The 21,457-nt window shown below is 42.6% G+C and overlaps 1 protein-coding gene across 11 annotated transcripts in view; it reads left to right on the top strand.

Moving 5' to 3' along the window:
* The first annotated feature begins 7,375 nt into the window (after positions 1-7,375).
* Ptprk (protein tyrosine phosphatase receptor type K) overlaps positions 7,376-21,457 on the top strand; it is a 501,415-nt gene continuing 487,333 nt past the window's right edge. For 6 of the 11 annotated variants that reach the window (XM_076927969.1, XM_076927968.1, XM_076927967.1 and 3 more), the window contains exon 1: positions 7,383-7,703. In XM_076927969.1, coding sequence (XP_076784084.1) covers positions 7,601-7,703 — 103 coding nt within the window. In that variant the 5' untranslated portion in view covers positions 7,383-7,600. Of the gene's footprint in view, positions 7,704-21,457 lie in introns of all 11 variants that reach the window. The other 5 variants (XM_076927970.1, XM_076927971.1, XM_076927965.1 and 2 more) reach the window with 3 other exon arrangements.

The following is a 21,457-nucleotide window of genomic DNA, read 5'->3' as shown; positions in this document are numbered from 1 at the left end:
GCTCTTAACCCCACACGATGCATCACCGAATGCATGATGCATTTAATTAGTTTGAATACTCTCCTTTTTAGTTTTTCTAAAATAAAGAACATCTTAGGATAACACAGGCATTCAAACCAAAAGAATTCAGCCAGTAGTCAAGTGCATGCTGATAGCTGGGCTGCTGTCAGCCTCTTTGTACTGGGTTATTTTCACATGTGTGAGTGTGATTGTGTGGATGTGTCTGTCTGTGGATGTGAACAGAACTGTGGGTGCCTGCAGAGGCCAGAGAGGGCATCGGAACACCTGAAGCTCGAGTTACAGCCATCTGGGAGACACCTTGATGTGGGTGCTGAGAACCGAACCTGGATCATCTTAACTCCGGAGCCAACTCTTTAGGCCCTAGCCTTTTCCCCCTCCTACAGTTAATCTAGAGAAACAAAATACATTTTTAGTGGCAAGGGATGGAAAATACTCTGTAGTATAAAAGAAGAGAATAAGGCCTGTTTTTAAATATCCAGATTCATCAAACATGTACAGTAATAAATAGGTTAATAGGCCACAACTCCCCCATCCCTAGTTTAATCTTTCATAACATTACTGGACTGTTGTCTGAAAAGGAGAGGCTGTCTCCTATGAGACTATGCCAGCTCTGGAACTACAGTCTCTGTCCCATTCCTCCACCTCAATCCAATTCACACTTTTATGATTTGCTTCCTTTTTGACCCAGGCTTGTTAATTATATCCAGCTGTAGGCAAATTGCTCTTCCAAATTGGCAACTCTGATCTCTCAAGTTGCTTGCATTTTTTTTTTTTCCCTTTCCCTTGGTAAAACCTTTGGAGCATGTATTGTCTTGACTAGTGTTTCTGAAATAATCCCCAATTACAGATATTTTAAAGAGTTCAAGGGACTTACAAAACAACTCTGGGTTTGAATGCAACGTAGCTCTTTAGCTCGATCCAAACCGCCCAGGAACATAGATAGATGAGGCAAGTGGCCACTGCATCACAATTCTTTCTTTCCTAGACACTGCAGTGTTGAGATCCAAGTCCTAACAGGTCAGACCACCACTGCCAGCCCCAGTGCTGGGCAGCAGCTCTCTAGGGGGTAGCAAACCACTTTTATTTTTCCCTTGAGAGCTTCATACTTAGGCCAAGGATTTCTAGTTCAGAAATTCTGGTCTCTTTCTTCCATTAGGTTTCTATTGACAACACATAAGGGTTTTTGTTGTTTTTGTTGTTGTTGGTGGTGGTGGTGGTTTTTGTTGTTGTTGTTGTTGTTTTTAATTTTCTTTTTGGTTTTTCAAGACAAGACTTCTCCATTAACCTTGGCTGTCCTGGAACTTGTCTTGTAGACCAGGCTAGCCTCAGACTCAGAGATCCACCTGCCTCTGCCTACTGAGTGTTGGGGTTAAAGGCTCATCAAGGCCGACAGACACACACACACACACACACACACACACACACACACACACACACACTATTGCAACAATTCTACTATAAGAAAAACTTACAGTGGTTTTAGTTTTTTTGTTTTTGTTTGTTTGTTTTGTTTTTCTCTTTCCAAAAAATAAAATTAGAAGTTCATTTCCATCTTCTAGACCAAGAGCCTCTGCTTGATAAATTGGCCCTGGGGATAAGATTTTGGTACAGAAGAATTGGGGTGAGAAATGAGATTTGGAATCAGAAGAACCCAGTCAGGGGCCCAGCCCTGAAGTATTTTGATCCTAAATTGAGTCTGTTTCTAACTAGGTGGGTGGAGTTACTGCTATCTGTCATGCCCACTTCAGATGTTTGGACAGAGAATGAGAGAGCATATGGAATGTGCTTTGTGAACAAAAAGCTTAACTAACTAGTCACTATAACAAGCTGACATTTTACCTGATGGATTATAAATGCCTACTCTGTGTGGAATCATGGTCTGTTCACTAATGAAATAAAACTTTTTGTGTGTTGGGTCTAGATTTGCTCAATGAGCAAGAGGAAGAAAATGAATATATAAAAATATATGTTCATATATTTTATATAGGAGATATATGTATGTGTGTGTGTGTGTATGTATGTATGTATGTATGTAATTTTTTTCATTTGATTTTCTGGAAAAACACAATTTATTGACTGGGTGACTCATGGCTGTTGTCCCAGCACTTGGTGGCAGAAGCAGGAGACTTGCTGCAAGTTCATGCCTGGTCTGGGTTAGTGACATTATATATTCAAGGTGTTCCTTTCCAGAATCTGTTCCCTGTAACCCCAGCTAAACTAGCTGTTCTTATATCCCTGTGAGACATCACTGGACACAGCAACACCAAGGAATAAAGATTTATTTTTGCTCTTGCTTTCAGAAGTTTTTGTGGCCAGGGTAGTGGGAAAGTGTGTAGTTCAAGGCAACTAGAATGTGTCCTGGAGATCCCTCCTGCAGTAATTTACTGAGTCAGAGAAAGCAGGCAGGAACCAAGGGTGTGATTGTAAATTAACTAACCAAGGCCCAACTCTAGTGACTTATATCTGCCAGCCGTACCCATCTCTTAAAGGCCCCATAGCATCCAAAATAGCATCTGGGAACCTGTTGCTCAGAATATGATGTGGGTGGGGTAGTTTCAGATTCAAGCCATAACACTGGTTTTGAGAGATACCCTGCACTAGATCTTGAATGGACCCAAAGAAGTTATCTATAGATGGCTTGGTCTCCAGCCATGGAGTCACTGAGAGGCAATAGAACATTAAAAAGGTAGGAGGTTGTCAGGTCCTAGGAGGGGACTGGTGTCTTGGCTTCTTTCTCTTAGCCATGGCATCCTGGCAACAAACGAGTGAGTGAGCACCTTTCCTTTCATGTGCTGCCTCACTACTCTCTGCCTCTCTGCAGGGACAAATGATTGGAGACTAAAGCCTTGATCCAGCAAAAACTGTTCAGAGTTTAAAAAAAAAAAAGTTGACAACTTCAGCTTTTTTGTCCCAAACATGGTTAACACCCTACTCTGTGAAAGTTCCATGGTTCCCAACTTTGAGAGGCCTGTGTTCTCTCCTCTATTGAACACATTCCATATTGGGAATCATGCTAAAAGGTTACATAATGAAGAAACCTGTTTAGTTTTTCTTAATCCTGAGTTCCACAGACATACTAATCTCCGGTGTTTATTTTTTTAATGGCTCTTGTTAACATTTGACAGAGCTGGATTTCTCCTGGAAGCATTTTGTCAAATGCAGGCCTAAGTTCATGATTGTAGCTAATAGGTGGTAAATCCTCAAGAATAAGGCATTTTATGGTTCAAAGAGCGGCCCACAACAGAAATACTAGAAGGAGGATTGCTACAAGTGAGTTCCAGGCCAGAAAAAAAAAAAAAAAAAAAAAAGCACATAACATCAATAAAAATCCCAAATGAAGCAAGTGACCCTTCCATTTACTACAACAACAATAACAAAAACCAAACCAACTGCAACAACTGTGGGGCTGTGAAAGGGGTCTTGGTTTTTGGTAGAAGCGCTGGCTGGAAGTAGCCTGGAGACCTTGTAAGGGACGGGCATCTATCCTGTCAGGCTCCCAGAATCCAGGCTCCTAGTGGAACTCCATTAACCTGCGCTGTTCAGTCACATAGGATCCAGCCCCTCCCAAAGAGCACAGGTAGAGGGCGTGACTACAGGCTTCAGCCTCAAGAGATTTCCATATTAATGAGTTACCTAAAGGCCAGAGGGCCTAGCCAATTATGTATTCCTTTTCCCAGACCCTCCTTCCTTCTCCCTCCCTATTTAAATCATGCCCATTCTGGCTTAAGGAGGGGGGGGTGCACATCCAGATTCAACTACCATCCACCATGTCAATAAAGATCTTGGGACCCCGGACTTTCTTGTGTTATTGGGGCCTGCTGCCTTGCGGCTGTTGTGAAGGACTTCCCTGTGTTCCAGCCACCGGTACCCACAAACAACTACAAAAACACCCTCAGGAAAATAAGATATGTGCAGCTGTAAATCTTAACAAAGCTAAGTTAACTGGTAATCAAATTAATACTATATTTCTCCCTATGACCGTGAATCTGGAAGGCAGGGACTTGAACTTGCCAGAAGACTATTCTGCCACTGAGCTACGCCAAGCTCATGCTTTATTGTTGTTGTTGTTGATTGTTTTAATCAGCCTTTTATGGTTTGTGTGCATTGGGGTTTTTCCCCGAATGTAAGCGTGTGTGAGGATGTCAAGTCACTTGCAGCTGGATTACAGACAGTTAGTTGTGAGCTGCCATGTGGGTGCTAGGAATTGAATTTAAGTTTCTGGAAGAGCAGCCTGTGCTCTAAACTGCTGAACCATCTGGGTTTTGTTTGTTTGTTTGTTTTTGCCTGTACAACGATGTCATGTCTTTGCTTTATTGTAATACATTACATAGAACATAGACTTTACTATATTATCCACTTGGAGTGTGTCATTTGGAAACACTAAATACATCCACACAGTCTTACAGCCTTCACCACTAGCCTTCCCTCTCCAGGTTTTTTTTTTCTCTTTTTTTTTTTAAAAAAAAAAAAGATTTAATTTTTAGGTGTGTGTGTGTGTGTGTGACTGTGAATGCAGGTGCTCCATGAATCCAGAAGAGGGTGTCAGGAATCATGGTGCTGAAGTTGGAGGTGGTTAGCCCTCTGACATGGCCGGTAAGAACCAAATTCTGGATGAGCAGAAAGGGCTCTTAACATTAAGCCTTCTCTATAATGCCACACCCCCCCAGGCTTTTCCTCTCTAACTTGAAAGTCTATATTGTCTTCTGCTACACTTCCCCAATGTTTGACCATAAACACTCTTCCCTCTACAATTTCCTTTCTCCACAAAATTCTGTTTTGTGTATGACGAAAGATATCTGCAAAGTAATACATCTTATCACTGGGGTTGGCCTATAAGAGGACATTTGTCTTTACATTTTTGTAAATATCTTAGTTCCTAAAACATTTTTTTTTCATATTTTGTGTTAGTGTCGGGACAGCAACTAGATAACAGAATATGAACATTTCAGTGTTTTCTTAAAATGAAAAAAAAAAAAAAAAAAAAAAAAAAACCCAGTGTAGGAGAGTGGCAGGTTCAAGGCCAGCTTACTACTACTAAAGTGATGCTAAACCCCCTGGTTCACTTTAGTTATGATCTCTAAGGATAAAACGTCCAATTTGCTTGCCCAAAACATTACTACGCATTTCTTCTGGTTTTATTGAGATAGCATCTCTGTTGACTCTTTTTAAGGATTTCCTTCTTTCTCTTTCTTTCCCCCTCCCCTATTTGTTTGGGTAAATTACTTTATCCCTGGTCTTGTTTCCTTGTTTGTATACCATGAAGCTGTTGCCTGAACTTTATTCCTAAATGTGATAATGCCCATCGAAGATGCCTGGTACATCTTGGTCACTTCCAAAGCATTTTCTGTACTATTTCTCCCATATAGAAAATGAACTAAATACTTTAACCCTTATCCCAGGGAACGGCTATAACAGGAAGTGAGGTTCTATCCGCGGTTTGTAGGTCTCTGAAGAGCTTTGTTTGCATGCTTACTCAAACAAACCACCAAGTCACGAGCATCTTTCATGCAAGAATAAACAGACAAAACCATAAATGGACAGACAAGTTTCCTTTGCTTTTACTGTGGCAAATTACTGCTAATTTTAGAAACTTCTGCTATGTCTTCAGAAAAGAAAATAATAGGTTTTGGTTACCTGTGATCTAGCAAAAGCTCCTTAGTGTAAGAAGTAAGAACCCGTGGTGGTAGAGTGAGCTTCAAGTTATAAGTTAATGAGCTAAGGAACATTTACATTGTACCCTGAGGGAGATAGCTGAACTATGTTGAACTGAATTGACAAGTGTTGGACTGGTTACGGGTACTAATGAGCCGTCATCAAGACTGTAGCTTAATGGAGTTTCTATCCTCAACAACAACAAAAAAGTTCAGAATATATATATATATATATATTCTAGTTACTTGCATCTATATTTCTTGTTCCAGATCTAGTCATAACAGCATGTATTATATACAGAAATATGTGAGGCTTGGTAAATGGTGAGAATGTTGTATTAAACTGAATTTCACTTCATTTTGATTTTAAAAGGCTAAAGACGTTCTGAGTGACTGACAGGTGCCAGTCAAGAGTATTATTAGCAGTTGCATATATGGCGTCAAAATTCAAAAATAAAAGTTAGGCTTCTTCAGTTTTGGTCACACTTACGTGTGTCGTAATTTTCAGACATAAGTAAACTACTATACAGCGTTGCTACAGAAGTCAGGGTGGCATTTGAATTAATCACACCAAGCTGGTAAGGTAACAAAACTGACAGACTTCGTGGTTGTAGCACAGCTCACAGCATTGTGTTCCTTCTGAGCAAGCATGCTGTGCTCATTGTTGGGATAAACTCCTTTTATTAAGTCAGCCTCTCTCTCTCTCTCTCTCTCTCTCTCTCTCTCTCTCTCTCTCTCTCTCTCTCTCTCTCTCTCTCTCTCTCTCTCTTTCTTTTGGTTCTTCGAGACAGGGTTTCTTTCTTTGTATAGCCCGGGCTGTTCTTGAACTTACTCTGTAGACCAGGCAGGCCTCGAACTCAGAAAATCCACCTGCCTCTGCCTCCCAAGTGCTGGGATTAAAGGCGTGTGCCACCACTGGCGAGCTAAATACTTATTTCTTAAATAGCTACAAGTCAGTAAAAATCAAAACCAAACCAAACGCCGCTCTCTACTCCACCAGGCTAAGCGAAGGCTGAGCGGCTGGGAGCTTCCCAAGCAACAAGCAAAGTGAGGCGGCAAGTAAATTCAGATATTCTGCAAATGACAAATAAACCAGAAATGAGGCACGCCAGCTGTTCACACTGGAAACTTACCCAACATTTTATTTTGGTCCAAGTTTTATTTATTTCGTGAACAAGCGGGAGTAAGTTTTCAATGGGGGTAGGGAGCCTTATTCCTTAGCCTATCAATAAGGAAGAGTGAAATTTCAGTGCAGATCGGCATTTTAAAGGTCGCATCTACGCTCCCCTTTTCTTCCTACCACCAGCCGCTCCGGTGGGACCGCCACCTTGGGGACCGAACCCCAGGACGCCTCTCCTCGGGGGGCCTCCTCCGTCGTCTGCCCACAGTACTCCTACACTCCTGCCTCTCAAGAGTTGAATCTTGGGAATCCGGCAGGGAGCTACGCCACGTCCCCCTTTTCCCTCTCGTCGCTGGGTAGCCGCGCGGCCACCGAGCCCAGGTGGCGAACAAAGGCGGCGCGGGGCGCGCGTCCGGGCTGGCGCGCGTCTTCCTGGCTGGAGGCGGCAGCGGCGGCGGCGGCGGCGGCGCGCACCGGAGCCCGCATTCCTCCGAAGCCGCCGGAGCCCGCAGGGCGACGTCACCCCAGGCTCCGCCCCCGTCCCTCCCCGAGCAAAGTAACTCCGGACTACCCTGAGCAGCCTCTGCCGAGCATGGAGAGCGGTGGCCGCGGCTGGCGGGCGTCGCTGGAGACGCTTTCGCCCGCGAGGTAGTTGGCGGACTTCGCGCAAGGACGAAAGTGCTGGCGGGTGGCCGCGGCGTCCCCGCGAGCCCCCCACGAGGCCGGGCGGGCGGCTAGCTGGCGGATTTCGCTGCGTTTCCCCCGGAGGCTCTTCGCAAAGCTGCTTGAAACTTCTCCCAAACTCGCCATGGATGTGGCGGCGGCGGCGGCGGCGCTGCCTGCTTTTGTGGCGCTCTGGCTCCTGTCCCCGTGGCCTCTCCTGGGGTCGGTCCAAGGCCAGTTCTCAGCAGGTGAGTGGTCAGGGGGGTCGTCTGGGTCTGTGGCTGTCCCCAGTCTTGGACTCAGAGGCAGGAAGAACTGGCTAATTGCGGGTGCTGGGGCTAGGGATCCAGGAGGCGTCCGCTTAGGGTGGGGGGGTGCAGGTTGGAGCTAGGTCTGTCCTGGGAGTTTGTGTCAGGCGGCACGCGGGGCCAAGAGCTGTGCGTCCCCGGGCACAGGTAACTTTTACGTTCTCGACCCATTGTTTCCGAGGCTGGCCTGGCGCGCAGACAGCCCAGTGTGTGCTGGATGGAGCGTGTGGAGACCTTGCTTTTTCTGGGTGAATTCTAGACTGCCTGGAGTTGGGAGCACTCCGCACAGTCTTAGGGAAGTGAGGAAGAAAAAGTACTTAGGGCTCCCGGGACCACGATTCTATGGTTCACTGAGCGAGCTGGTGGCTCTCTGTGGCCAGACTGTTCAAAATTTCCCCGGGAAGTCTTCGTGAGAATTGTGGGGACACATAGGAAGCGACCTCGCCTCTTTCTGCCAGGTGCTTTTTGTCCCGGGAATACCTCCTCTGACTATTGTCCAACTACTTCCCGGTGCCTCCTGGAGGCTCCTTCCCCTCTGCCGAGGATTCAGAGTTGCTCCTGGACAGAATGCAGAGCACAGCGTGGAGCATGTTCCATGTGTATGTTGGTGGAGTCCGTACGATGTTTGGAAATGTAGCTCTAAGGATAGATTCAGAGCTGTCCTGGGCAGCGAGGTCTGGGCTCTCATTCCCGGAAGGCTTGCCCTGTTTATGGGGCGAAGCCACCACAAAGCTCAACGCTGGCTCCACACCACCCGGAGGCTGCCTGGGTGACCCGGGCTGGGAACGTTTGCTGTTCGCCTGGACAACCCCGGGAGCGAGACGCGATGCGACATTCCAGGCTATCCCTTTGAGTTCTAAGTAAAGCCGCTCAGAGAAGTCCCAGGATTCCGGGGCTCTCGGACTGGTGGTCTCTGTTCCCGTCCAGTTTTGATATCCTGCCTGTAGGTCCCTCGCTTCTGTGTATCTGTCGGCTCTGAAGTTTCACCAGGTGGACGCTGGGGAGCGGGCTCCCAGGTTTAGCCTCTGCCTCCCGCCGGGCTTTACAACTTTTCTGGCTAACCCACCCAACCCAGCAAGGCAGGCGGTCGCATTGGTTCCTAGCGTAGATGGAAATGCAGAGTGGCCAGAGGGTGACAGGAAACCCGAGAGCCGCGCTCCTGGCTGAACCAGCAGGATGCGAAGACAGAACTTACTTTGTACTTGACAGTTTCATTGTTGAGACTGCCCGGTTTCCTGGAAATACACTCACCATAATGTTTTCCGGAGCAAATCCTTCGTTAGCCCCCGCCCCGACCCCCTTTTAGGAGTTGGACCTCGGAGTTTGGTGCTTGGGTGTATCCTCCTCGTAGGCAGAGACTACGAAATGGCAGCAGGCGACGGAAAGACCGTGTATCGGGGTGGTGTGCAGAGGGCACCAGCTCTATGCAATGAATTCCGACGACTTAATTTAATTTTCTGGTTTCCGCGGTACCGAGTGTGCCTCTGCCATCCAATGCTGTTAGTATTGGAACCATGCTTGATGTAACTCATTATGTGCTGCAAGTTGGAAGGGAGTATTGATTTCTACACAGTGCTTGTCACTCCACGGAGAGTCTAGCTTGAGAAGACATGTTATTTGTTAATTGAACTTTACCAGTTGCATGATTAAACACATGTATTTGGGACTGGCCACTAGTGATGGCTTAACAGCTGATGGATATATTTTCAACACGAGGGAAACTTTTCTCTTTTAAAATGTTATCATTTAATCACTGTGTACTGAGAGTGCCTCATCTCAGTGTGCAGATGTGTTTCTGGGAGTTTATAATGAATGCAGCCCCCCCCCCCCCCCCCACAGAACTGCCTCTCATTCTCTTGCTATTCAGGATATGTGTGTTTGTCCACAAACGAAGGTCCTTTATCTCTCGAGCTTACGGTCTGATTGTGCACCCATCTGTCTTTCTCTAGAGATTAAAAGTTGATTTTGTAGACATCTCTTTTTTTTTTTTTCTGGTTGTCACAAATCATTTGGTATTATAATGTCAATAAACTCAATAGCATATTTGTTAAAAAAAAAAAAACAAACTCATTGACTGGGGATGAATTAGAGATTGGAAGTGTTTTTTCTTGCCTTTTCCGCCCCTCCCCACCATATTCTATTTTAAATGAGGTACTTTTGGAGAAATTTAAATGAACACTCTTTAAAGAGCTAAAGAGACATATTTTCTAAATTTTTAAGCATTTCATTCTACTAAACATGGAATTTTAAAACATGGTCATCAAGGTCAGTTCACCACTTTCCAACAGTACTGTGTGGCTGTTAATGTAAGAATCGGAACAGCACATTTGGGAGGAGAGTGGAGTTGGGAATGTATATATGTCATATATACATTGGATCCCTGTGTGTGTCTTAATCACACATTTAACACTTTCAAATTGCAACCTTCTCCTTTCTGTTTGCAGCCGAAGCGTAAAAGTGCTCCACAGTAAGCAACTTCAAAGCCAGGACTTTATCTGTAAATCTCACTTTTCACGTGAGTCTCTGAAAATGACACTTGTATCTGTATTCTATCCAGGAAAGCCGATGTGTGGGAAAGCAGTCTGCTACTACAGTCGATTTACTAGTCTGTGCTGCTGTTATTGTTGGTATCACTGTGGAAGCAGGCTTATTGTAGACCTCAAACATGACAAAACCAGTCTCACTTGGAAACTCAGCTTTCTCATCTATAAAATGGGGATAATAATACCCGTCCTGACCTCTCCACATCGTTTTTATGAAGATCAAGTGAAGTCATTTATGTGCACTGTCAACTGTAAAGCATGGTGCAGCTATCTGGGTTGTAATCATCATAAATTAAGGTAGCCGAGTGCCAGAGTTTCAGCTTTTATGGCTTTTAAACTCTTAGAACTCTCTTCTCAGCAAGTATAGGCTGTTCAGCAAGGTGTGTGTGTGTCTGTGTGTATGTCTGTGTGTGTATGTCTGTGTGTGTGTCTGTGTGTGTCTGTGTGTATGTCTCTGTGTGTGTGTCTGTGTGTGTGTCTCTGTGTGTGTCTGTGTGTGTGTCTCTGTGTGTGTTTGTGTGTATATCTCTGTGTGTCTGTGTGTGTCTCTGTGTGTCTGTGTGTATGTCTCTGTGTGTGTCTGTGTGTATGTCTCTATGTGTGTCTGTGTGTGTGTCTGTGTCTGTGTGTGTCTGTGTATGTCTCTCTGTGTGTGTCTGTGTGTGTCTGTGTCTCTGTGTGTGTGTGTCTGTGTGTGTGTCTGTGTGTGTGTGTCTGTGTGTGTGTCTGTGTGTTTCTGTGTGTGTTTGTGTGTGTGTCTCTGTGTGTGTCTGTGTGTATGTCTCTCTGTGTGTGTCTGTGTGTATGTCTCTGTGTGTGTCTGTGTGTGTGTCTGTGTATATGTTTCTGTGTGTGTCTGTGTGTGTGTCTGTGTGTATGTCTCTGTGTGTGTCTGTGTGTATGTCTCTCTGTGTGTGTGTGTGTGTCTGTGTGTATCTCTCTGTGTGTGTCTGTGTGTGTGTCTGTGTATATGTCTCTGTGTGTGTCTGTGTGTGTGTCTGTGTGTATGTCTCTGTGTGTGTGTCTGTGTGTGTGTGTCTGTGTATATGTCTCTGTGTGTGTGTCTGTGTGTGTGTCTGTATGTCTGTGTGTCTGTGTGTATGTCTGTGTATGTCTCTGTGTGTGTGTCTGTGTGTGTGTCTGTGTGTTTGTGTGTTTGTGTGTGTGTCTGTGTGTGTCTGTGTGTGTTTCTGTGTGTTTGTGTGTATGTCTGTGTGTGTCTGTGTGTGTGTCTGTGTATATGTCTCTGTGTGTGTCTGTGTGTGTGTCTGTGTGTATGTCTCTGTGTGTGTGTCTGTGTGTGTGTGTCTGTGTATATGTCTCTGTGTGTGTGTCTGTGTGTGTGTCTGTGTGTCTGTGTGTTTGTGTGTATGTCTGTGTGTGTCTGTGTGTGTGTTTGTGTGTATGTCTGTGTGTGTGTCTGTGTTTCTGTGTGTGTTTGTGTGTATGTCTGTGTGTGTCTCTGTGTGTGTCTGTGTGTATGTGTCTGTGTGTTTGTGTGTATGTCTGTGTGTGTCTGTGTGTGTGTCTGTGTGTATGTCTCTGTGTGTCTGTGTGTGTGTGTCTGTGTATATGTCTCTGTGTGTGTGTCTGTGTGTGTGTCTGTGTGTCTGTGTGTGTCTGTGTGTGTGTGAGAGAGAGAGAGAGAGAGAGAGGGAGAGACCTTCCACTAGTCATCCATTTTCATTATAATTGATTCTGACCATGAATTTATGACAGAAATCATCTTTGATCACTTTTTAGCTTAGCTATGCAAATCTTTCAAAAATTAGACTTATGTGAGAGTCACTGTTAATAATCCCAGTATCCTAACTGAAGGAGGAATACTTGTGAGATCTTGTTATTTTAAAGTGATTTGCTGAGCTCCTGGTTCAGCATTTTCTCAGTGCAGAGAATTACGTGTGCCTTTGGATGCAGTCTTATCAGTGACCTAGAGAGGGACTATTGTGTCTGTATGAAGTAAGCCTGAGAAAGCTGCTGAAGGTCCTGCCGTGGACGAGGTCCTGGCATATCACCCACCTCATCCCTTAGGACCTTACAACTCATCTGAACAGAACCACTTGCCTTGTGTCTGCCCTCTTGTCTCGAGTACAAAATTAATTTTCTCTGATTTTTATTGTCTACTGGGAAGAGACTCGGAGCCAGCCTGTGTTAAGGCTTGCCATTTCTTTTTCTAGTTTTGATTGACTGGTGCCTTTCAGTGTCTAAATACATTAAAATTCTAAACTGTAGTCCCTAGTGATGATATAGGCAATTTCAGGTCTGTTCTTCTCTCTCACTGGTTCTCTTATATCTGCATTTCCTAGCCTGTGAGAAGTCATTTTGTGTCTGGCCTGCCCAGACGGGAAGAGGCAGGTTTGGCTGCTGTGTAGTCATTGGCGATGTTGCTGACAGCTCTTCTCTTTGTGTTCGTGAATGTGAATCTGGAAAATAAATCAATAAATCAACCTCTCTGCTCCTCTGTCCCCCTTCCACACTCCTCCCACGCCTCACTGGTAACAACCAAGCCCCACATGGGTATTCAAAGATCAGAAGCTTGTTGTTTTCATCAAATATCTTTAGGTGCTGCATTACATATGTTCTGAAATACTAGACATATGACCAATCCACTCCCCCAATCTAAGACAATTCTCTCACATCTGAGACACGCTCCTATGTCCAGCGTGGATGTGTTAGTACCTATTTTCGGATCCTTAAATATTAAGTTTCCATGCTACAGCTCCATGTAGAGGAAGTGTGTTAGCGCCCACTAATGTTTGTCAACTGCCTTGGACTGTTTCTTGGACTGTGTTTAGACCGAGGGTCATGCTGAGTGTCAACCTACACTGTTTGTATTTCCTAGACTTGTTCTTCATGGAGGGGAGGACAGGGAATTGCTGAAGGCTGAAAGCAGAAAATAGCAAAACAGTTTCCAGGCAAAATGCAGTGTGTCTCTCTGTGTATATGTGTGTGTGTGTCTCTGTGTGTGTATGTGTTTATGTGTGTGTGTTTATTATGTGTGTGTATGTCTGTATGTTTGTGTGTGTGTGTATGTCTGTGTGTGTGTCTGTGCGTATGTCTCTGTGTGTCTGTGTGTGTCTCTCTCTCTGTGTGTGTCTGTGTGTGTCTCTCTGTGTGTATGTGTTTATGTGTTTATTATGTGTATGTATGTCTATATGTTTATGTGTGTGTATTTATGCCTTTGTGTGTGTGTGTATGTCTGTGTGCGTGCATACTTGTGTGAGATTATTTTCTCAGTTTTTAGAAGAGGGAAAAGATTCCTATTTTCCTGAGGTGTTTATTAGGATCCGCCTTTGCCTTTGTCCAAACAGATTTATTTCTTATTCTATGAATGTAAACATCTCCCTGTGTGCATTCCCCAGACTTTCCCTGCTGATCATGTGTGTCTGCTCTGTGTCCTTTATCAAATGGTGATTCCCTGCCTGAAAAGGTTGTAATTGCTTTTGAAGATGACTTGTTTTTTTCATCAGAATCCATACTGTTTGTTATAGTTCTTGAAGAATTGTACAAAGCATATCAAGTTGCCATATATCTTAAAATGGTATTTGATTACAAGCTAATGAATAATACATCAACCAGACTACTTTTTAATTTCAATTGAAGCCCAAGCAAGCCTGCATAGCCATTGAATACTTTTTTATTTAAATGGCACAGATTGTTTCTTGCATGTATCTGTTTCTGATACATGCGAGACTTCATAGCCCTTTTAGTAAGGGGAGATAGAAAATTTGAGTACCAGGTCGACTGATACTTTGAGATAAGTAGAATAACTTATGTACAACTGTACTTTGGAAATCTTTTGGTAAGTTGCTATATTTGTGTGTTTATGATATGAAGTTTACGGTAGAAAATTTGCCAACTTCAGAACTTCAGACCCCACTCGGTACAAATGTGACAGATGGAAATAATTTTAAAGTATCATAGCCACTCATCAGACACATTCTCTACAGTCTGTTATGAGAGGCGTGTCTGTCTATAGTCTTCAATTCTTATGGGAACCTTTAGATTTGTGGTTAATGCCTTGGGAAGTCGTGTTAATGAAAGCTCAGTTTTCCTAGTCTAAAACCTCAGCTTTGATGATATGCTTCAGATTGTTGAAGTTCTGGGATAACAACCGAGGCCAGAGGATGCAGGGACTGTATCGATCCTTCCTCCTGTGGAACACTGCCATTTCCCCACTTAACACTGGAGTAAAAGTTTTTTTTTTTTTTTTTTTTTTTTTTTGGCATTCTGCTGTCTGCTGACAATCCAGAAAAATTATTAGTGGCTCATTTTTGTCATTTACAATTGTTTTAGGTGCAAAGTAAGTAGTCTTTAGCGAAAGCATTCATGTTTCCACTTAGGGGGCTGCAGAGCTCAGTGTATAAGGTGGTGATCTGGGCGCTGCTGGCTGAATCTTCTGCGGGCATCATTGAGTAGGGGTTCAGGAGCAAAGCCAAAGGGAAGGCTTCTGGTTGAATTATAGTTTGCAGTTATTTAGTTGGGAGAGCTGAAAGCTCTAAGTATGTATGTCTTAATGACAGTGTGAACTCAATTGCTACAGACTCATGCTAGAAAGCAGCTCAGGAGTCAGAATGATGGGATGGCATAGAAAGTGCCTACTGATATTCTTGGAAAGACTACTGGGTGTGTTTTAGTATTTTTTTTTCTTCTAGTTTATAGACTGAGAAACTGCATTTGGTAGGAAGTGAAATATTTGTTTCATTTCAGTACCCTGTCCCATTGTATACTATACTTCTTCATAGGTACACAATAAACTTCCCAGATTGGTCTCTGTATCTTCAGCTTTCCTGTTGGGGGCTGACTTTTAGCAGAAAGCTAGTGTGGACCCCAACATTATTTTGGCGCCCGAACAGGGACTCGAGCTTGGGCCTCAACACTTTCCCAATGCATCCTGCGCCTGAAACCAACTGTCCAGGCTGATGCTCCAAACCTTGTCCAAGGCAGCTACTAGCGTGGCCATAGAAATTATTCTAGTTATGGTTGGGCAGGGGGCTGGTCTAGCAGCCGCTGAAGTGGGAGTCAGGTCATAGCTCTTTGGTGGGATTTGGCGGCAACGGCAAGGGCAGGGAGGAGGCCTTATGGGGGCCAAAATGTCATGGCTGATTGCTTTTTGGTCATTGTGTTCCTCTATTGACCAGTATCCTAACATTTGGTTGGTTGGTGGAACAGCGCTTTTGGCATGACTTAGGACATGTGGTGATCTGTGATCCGACTCAGACCCTACACACATTGAATTGGAATTAAATTTCGGGTTTTTGTTGTTGTTGTTGTTGTTGTTTGTTTTGTTTTTTGTTTGTTTGTTTGTTTTTTATTTTTCGAGACAGGGTTTCTCTGTGTAGTCCTGGCTGTCCTGGAACTCACTCTGTAGACCAGGCTGGCCTCGAACTCAGAAATCCGCCTGCCTTGGAATTAAATTTCAATCAGCTGAGTTGCTTAACTATTTTAATTTTTGGAAACACTGCATTAGAACAAACAGAAGCGAGCTCAAAAAGGTTGTCATGTTCACTTTATTATAGAATTGTAAGAGTTTTGTGCAAGGTTTAAATTATGACATAAAACTAAATTTCGCTGGGTGTATATATAATTCTTTCTTATAGATTTAAAAGAAGATTTATTATTTTCATTTTATCATGTGAATGTTTTGTTTGCATGTATGTCTGTGACACATGTTGCTTGCGTGGTGCCTCTGGAAGTTGGACGAAGGCATCAGATCTCCTGGAACTGAAAGTATGGGCAGTTGTGAGCTCTCATGTGGGTGCTAGGAATTGAACCCGGGTCCTTTGAGAAGCAAGTGCTCTAAATTACTAAGCCATCTGTGTAGCCCTAAATTTACAATTATTATTTATATTTACTTGATAATAATCTAGCATCCTAGACATATCAAAACAATTGACATTATATAAATTTTCTTTATTTCCTTTTAATGAACTCTCAGGCTTGAAATTTTTTTTTTTTATAAGGAGACAAATACAAAGCTAAATAGTCTTACTTGTTGGCATTATTTAAAAGAATATTGATAGGTACATATACTGCCTGAGCGACCAGAAATGCTATATTTAAACTATTTTTACTTGATGTAATGTTGGTATAGGACATACTATTCCCCCTGACTTTAGCACCTCTTGCTAAACCTCTTGCTTTACTGTTCTTTCTTTCTTCCAAGATCTCTGTCATAAGGATCGCATTTGTAGGCCAGTCAAATTTCATCAATGGGAGTTAGTAGGTAGACTATATTAAATTTCACAAGGATTCTTTTTACTGTCTTTTTGGCTCATATTTAAGAACAGAGATTCTTGTCAGTTTTCTCAGGAGAAAAATTATGATGTAATAGACAGTGTACACTATTCATGTCAAAACACAATTTCCTTGCATTTTATAGCTTGGTTTAGCACTCTTTTAGAAAATGAATTTCCCCAGAAGATCTAATTGCCTTTTTATTAATGAGTCTGTGTGATGTTCTTCTTTTTTTTTTTTTTTTTTTCCTCTCCATTTACTATTCTAAATGTGTCTACTTTTGCTGGCTGTTTCAACAGTGAAGTCTCTGATTAAATCACAACTGCTATATTTGTTTTTGCTGTTCACTAGTGATTTGGAAAAATACTGGCATAATGACATGGATATAACAGCGAGTGATGAAAGGCAAGAAGTATAAATTAACATTAACCTCTGATCATGTGTAATGCTGTGATCTTAGAAACTAGAGTTTGGGGACAGTAGATATCAAGATTATCTGTGCTTTTGTTACTGTAAATCAAAATCTACTTAGCCTACAGTGTCTGAACTGTGAGGAACAGAGCTGTTGTGATTGGTACATTCCATATCTATTTAATACTTTGGGGCTTAAGGGGAGATCAAATTAGATACCAATCACAGACATGGAAAACCTTAAGTTTTCACACACCATCCAGATTGGAGTTTGAATGTTCTCATCAATTGTTTTTTTTTCTAATTCTATTCTAAATTTACTAGGTCTACTTGTATTTTTGTCAGCTGTAGTTAGGATCATTCCTTCTCTTACCTATTAAAAAAGAAAGATTTTCCCAAAGCAATTACAACATTAGGATCTGTCATTGGCCAAGGGCCTAGGGCCTAGTAAGACCTAGAATCAATGTGTTATGTAGTATTTTAAAACCTCCACAATAGTCTTTTTGTATCCATTCTACACACATGCTTAGAGAGGGAAGCCACTTGCCGCAATTGTGCCTATGAAAAACTGGTTGAGACAAGATTTATTGTTGCATGACTGTGCACACATGTAGTGATTAGACACTTTAGTTGCACATTAGTGAAAATGCAGCAAACTGGAGGAGAGGCAGCTACTGTGTCACTTGTAACAGAATTAAGTTAGATTGTGTGTGTGTGTGTCTGTCTGTCTGTCGGTCGGTCTGTTGTCTGCTGTATGTGTGTGTGTCTTTCTGTCTGCTGTTGGTATGTGTGTGTGTCTGTCTTTCTGTCTGCTGTTGGTATGTGTGTGTCTGTCTTTCTCTGCTGTAAGTATGCATGTGTCTGCTGTCTGTCTCTGTGTTTGTGTGTGTGTGTGTGTGTGTGTATGTGTGGATTTGTGGATGTGTGTCTCTGTGGGTGTGTGTACACAGGTAGGAAGCAGTGAGTTAGTGGGGGTTGGGAGTGACAGGTGAAGACTTTAGAATCAAATGCAACAACAGGTGACCGGGTGGGAGTGGGGGTTGTGGAGTCAGGCTTAGCTGCTAGGGGTGGTGGGAAGGACTAGAAGAAAGAGGCAGTGTGTGTCCTGACAGGCTTCTGTGCATTATAGAACAGATGTTTTTAGTTAGGGGAATTTTATTCTTTTACTCCTACTTTAAAGTAGGAATTTATTATTTTTATTGTATCATTCTCTGTACTCAATAAATTAAACTAATGATTTATACATCTGATACAGTTTTTCCAGCATGATCTATCCTGGAAAAACTTAAGCTCTAATTTAGTATTTAGAGCTGGGTGTGGTGAACATGCTTTTAATCCCAGCAGGGGTAGGTCAGTCTCTGTGAGACCTAGGCCAGTTTGATCTACATAGTGAGTTCTAGACCAGTCAGGGCTACATAGTGAGATCTTGGATCACAAAAGGAACAGAACCCAAACTGCTTTAGTATTTGAGTCACATTTATTACAGCGCATGTATCATTTTGCTTATTGGTAATTTATCTAGATAAAAGATCTTCTATAGTTATTTTTGTTTGTATCCAGAATTTTAAAAATAATTTAAGGCCAGCCTGGTCTACAGAGTGAGTTCCAGGACAGCCAGGGCTACACAGAGAAATCCTGTCTCGAAAAACCAAAAAAAAAAAAAAAAAAAATTTAAAATATAAAACATTTTTAACCATTTGGCTTTGATTATAGTAATCCAAAATGACAATAGTGTGTGGAAATGAAAGAAACCATGCTTTTCGGGTATCCTGTTAGGATTTATTTATGTCTATATGCATGTGTATAATAGAATTAATAAAGAACAAAAGTGAGTTAAGCTATGGTAAATGATTATAATTGATACAGTGAAATAAAAGCTGCTAGCTCCTCACTCTTTGGAAACTAATATTGAAAACTGTGACGTCTAGGTGAATTTGTATGATTTTTGATACACCCATTTCTGCTACCTAACTGTGATACATGGCTGTAGAACATGGAACTTATGGAGAGATGCTATCAGAAACATTTAAAGTATTGAGTAATGATTAAAACGAAGAGAAGTAGCAACTATGTGCTGAGTTACTTGTATTCTAATGCAGTGGGTCTCAAGCTGTGGGTCATGACCGCTTTGGGGGTTACATACTAGATGTCCATGTTACAGTTCATAACAGTAGCAAAATTACAGTTATGAAGTAGCAACAAAAAAAATTTTGGGGGTTGGGTTCACCACAACATGTAGAACTGTATTAAAGGGTCGGAACATTAGGAAGGTTGAGAACCAGCGTTCTAGTGAAAGAGTTAGTTTCTTAATTTCCAGTGGCTTAGTTTCACTTCTGATTGTGACAAAACTGCCTCAGGTTAGATAGGATGTATTTGGCTCACAGGTCTGGGTCACAGTCCTTCATTGCTGCGGAGGTCAAGATGTCAGGAACCCAGAGTCGAGAACTGAAATAACATGCATAGTCATGAACAGTGGATTAATGCATACACGTTAGGGCCTCAGCTCCCGTCAGTCATCCTCCATGCTTTTGTCTATCTAGGGAATAGTGCCAACTACAGTGGTTCGGTCTTCTCTCCTAAGCCACTGTAATCAAGATAGTCCTATAGACAAGCTTCCAGGCTAACCTGATCTAGGTTATCCTCACTGAGATTCTTAAAACCTTTCTCTTTTGATATTTGTTTTTATTTGGCGACAGGAGGTTGCCTAAATAAATGTCTGTATACCGTACATTTGAAGGGCCCACAGAGGTCCCTTGGAACTAGATAGTTGTGAGCAACCATGTGTCTATTGGAGAGTTATCTCAGTTCCTCTGGAAGAGTAGCCAGTGCTCTGACCTGTTGAACCGTCCTTCACTGAGATTCTTTTTAGGCCGAGGCCAGGTTGTGTTAGCTTGACATTTGAAACTAACCATCCTACCCAGACCTCTTGGTGTCAATGGCTTAAGCTTTGTGTTGACTGAGGACCATGGCTGTGCCAGCTTAGGCAAAGATACCTCCATCACCCATAATGGATGCGTTGGCCTGGGCATCTGGCCCAGCATATAGAAATGAAAACAACAATCAAACTGAACGTGTATTGACTTCACCCTGTGTCTCCCTGCCACTGGGGCTCATTTTAATATTCCTTTGATTGTTGGTTTAAAGGGAGCCTTCAATGATCGTGCTTCCTCCTTTGTTTCTGTCTTCTTATTTTGTCTATTTTTTTCTCCCCTGTTTATGTCAGCATGAGATAACTGTGTTAACTGGGTCTGAATCGATGAGGTTTGTCGCATTCCCTGGAACCATTTGGCTGGGTGGTAGCAGATTGCTCGTGTTTACTGCTTTACCTAAACTCATATAGATCCTCAGGAACAAACGTATGTGGAGAAAAGCAGCAGAGACCTCAGTTATGGCAACAAAAGGCCCTGGGTATTGGCCCAGAGCAATGGGTCTGTCGTAAGGGGGAAACTGTAAACTTCTGAGCCTCAGTCATAATTCCTTTGTATTTAATCCTTCATTTCCATACAGTACGGTGGGCATATTCCAATGAAGGATGATTTTAATGTCTTCTCTCATTACTCAGCCAGACATCTTTAAAGATGATATGAGCAATGCACGTGAAAATTGTCTTATAATTGTAAACTCACACAAAATGCAGATGCCATTTGGGATGTAAACTTTGGTGATAAATACATTGTTGTTGGAGGCATAGGAAGTGGGTCTGTCAAAGAATGGGAATGAGGACTATAGATGCTTCATATATATTCATGTCTGAGTTATGCAGTGCCTATGTAAATGCCAGGGAAAGTGCTATGATAAATAAGAGTTTATACAGTTCTTATGAACAATGGGTAATTCTGCTGTTATGCATCACCCAGTGTAGCTCCCTCCATCTCATTTGCAGATACATATAAATGCTCCCAAATACCATTTATATGTTTTCTAGCTATGTCAGTAAATCCTGTATAAGATAGTCCTATTGAACACAGGTAAGCATATGTTGTAAGGACTCTGATCATGCGTAATGTGTTGCATGTGTAGTGTTTTTCTTTTGAATAGTTATGAAGACAAAGAAAATACTCTTTCTGGTAATGAGGTGGCTGCTCCTTCGGTAGAGTGCCCACCTAGCACTCATACAAAGCCTTGAGTTTGATCCCCAATACCCCATAAAACTGGGTGTGGTGCCCACTCTTTATGTCCCAGCCCTGGGAAGGTGGAGGCAGGGAGAACAGAAGTTCAAGGTCATTTTTGAACACAGCAAGCTCAAGGCTAGCCTGGAGTACATGAAACCCAGTATTCTAAACAAACAAACAAACAATAAGACAAAATACCCCTAAAAAAACCAGCCTCCCCCCAAAGCAAAAAAGCAAAAAAAAAAAAAAAAAAAAAAAAAAAAAAAACCAAACCAAAACTCAGCCTTTTCCATCTAAGCTGGCTTTTCTAATGATACCTTCACTAATTCTAGTCCGTATATCTTGACCATTTGCGATGTGTCAGTTCCAGGCCAGGTCACAAGTATGCTGT

This window comes from Arvicanthis niloticus, chromosome 30 (assembly GCF_011762505.2).
Source record: "Arvicanthis niloticus isolate mArvNil1 chromosome 30, mArvNil1.pat.X, whole genome shotgun sequence".
NCBI lineage: Eukaryota > Metazoa > Chordata > Mammalia > Rodentia > Muridae > Arvicanthis > Arvicanthis niloticus.
The sequence above is the reverse complement of the archived record's forward strand: the minus strand, read 5'-3'. Positions and strand labels throughout refer to the sequence as shown.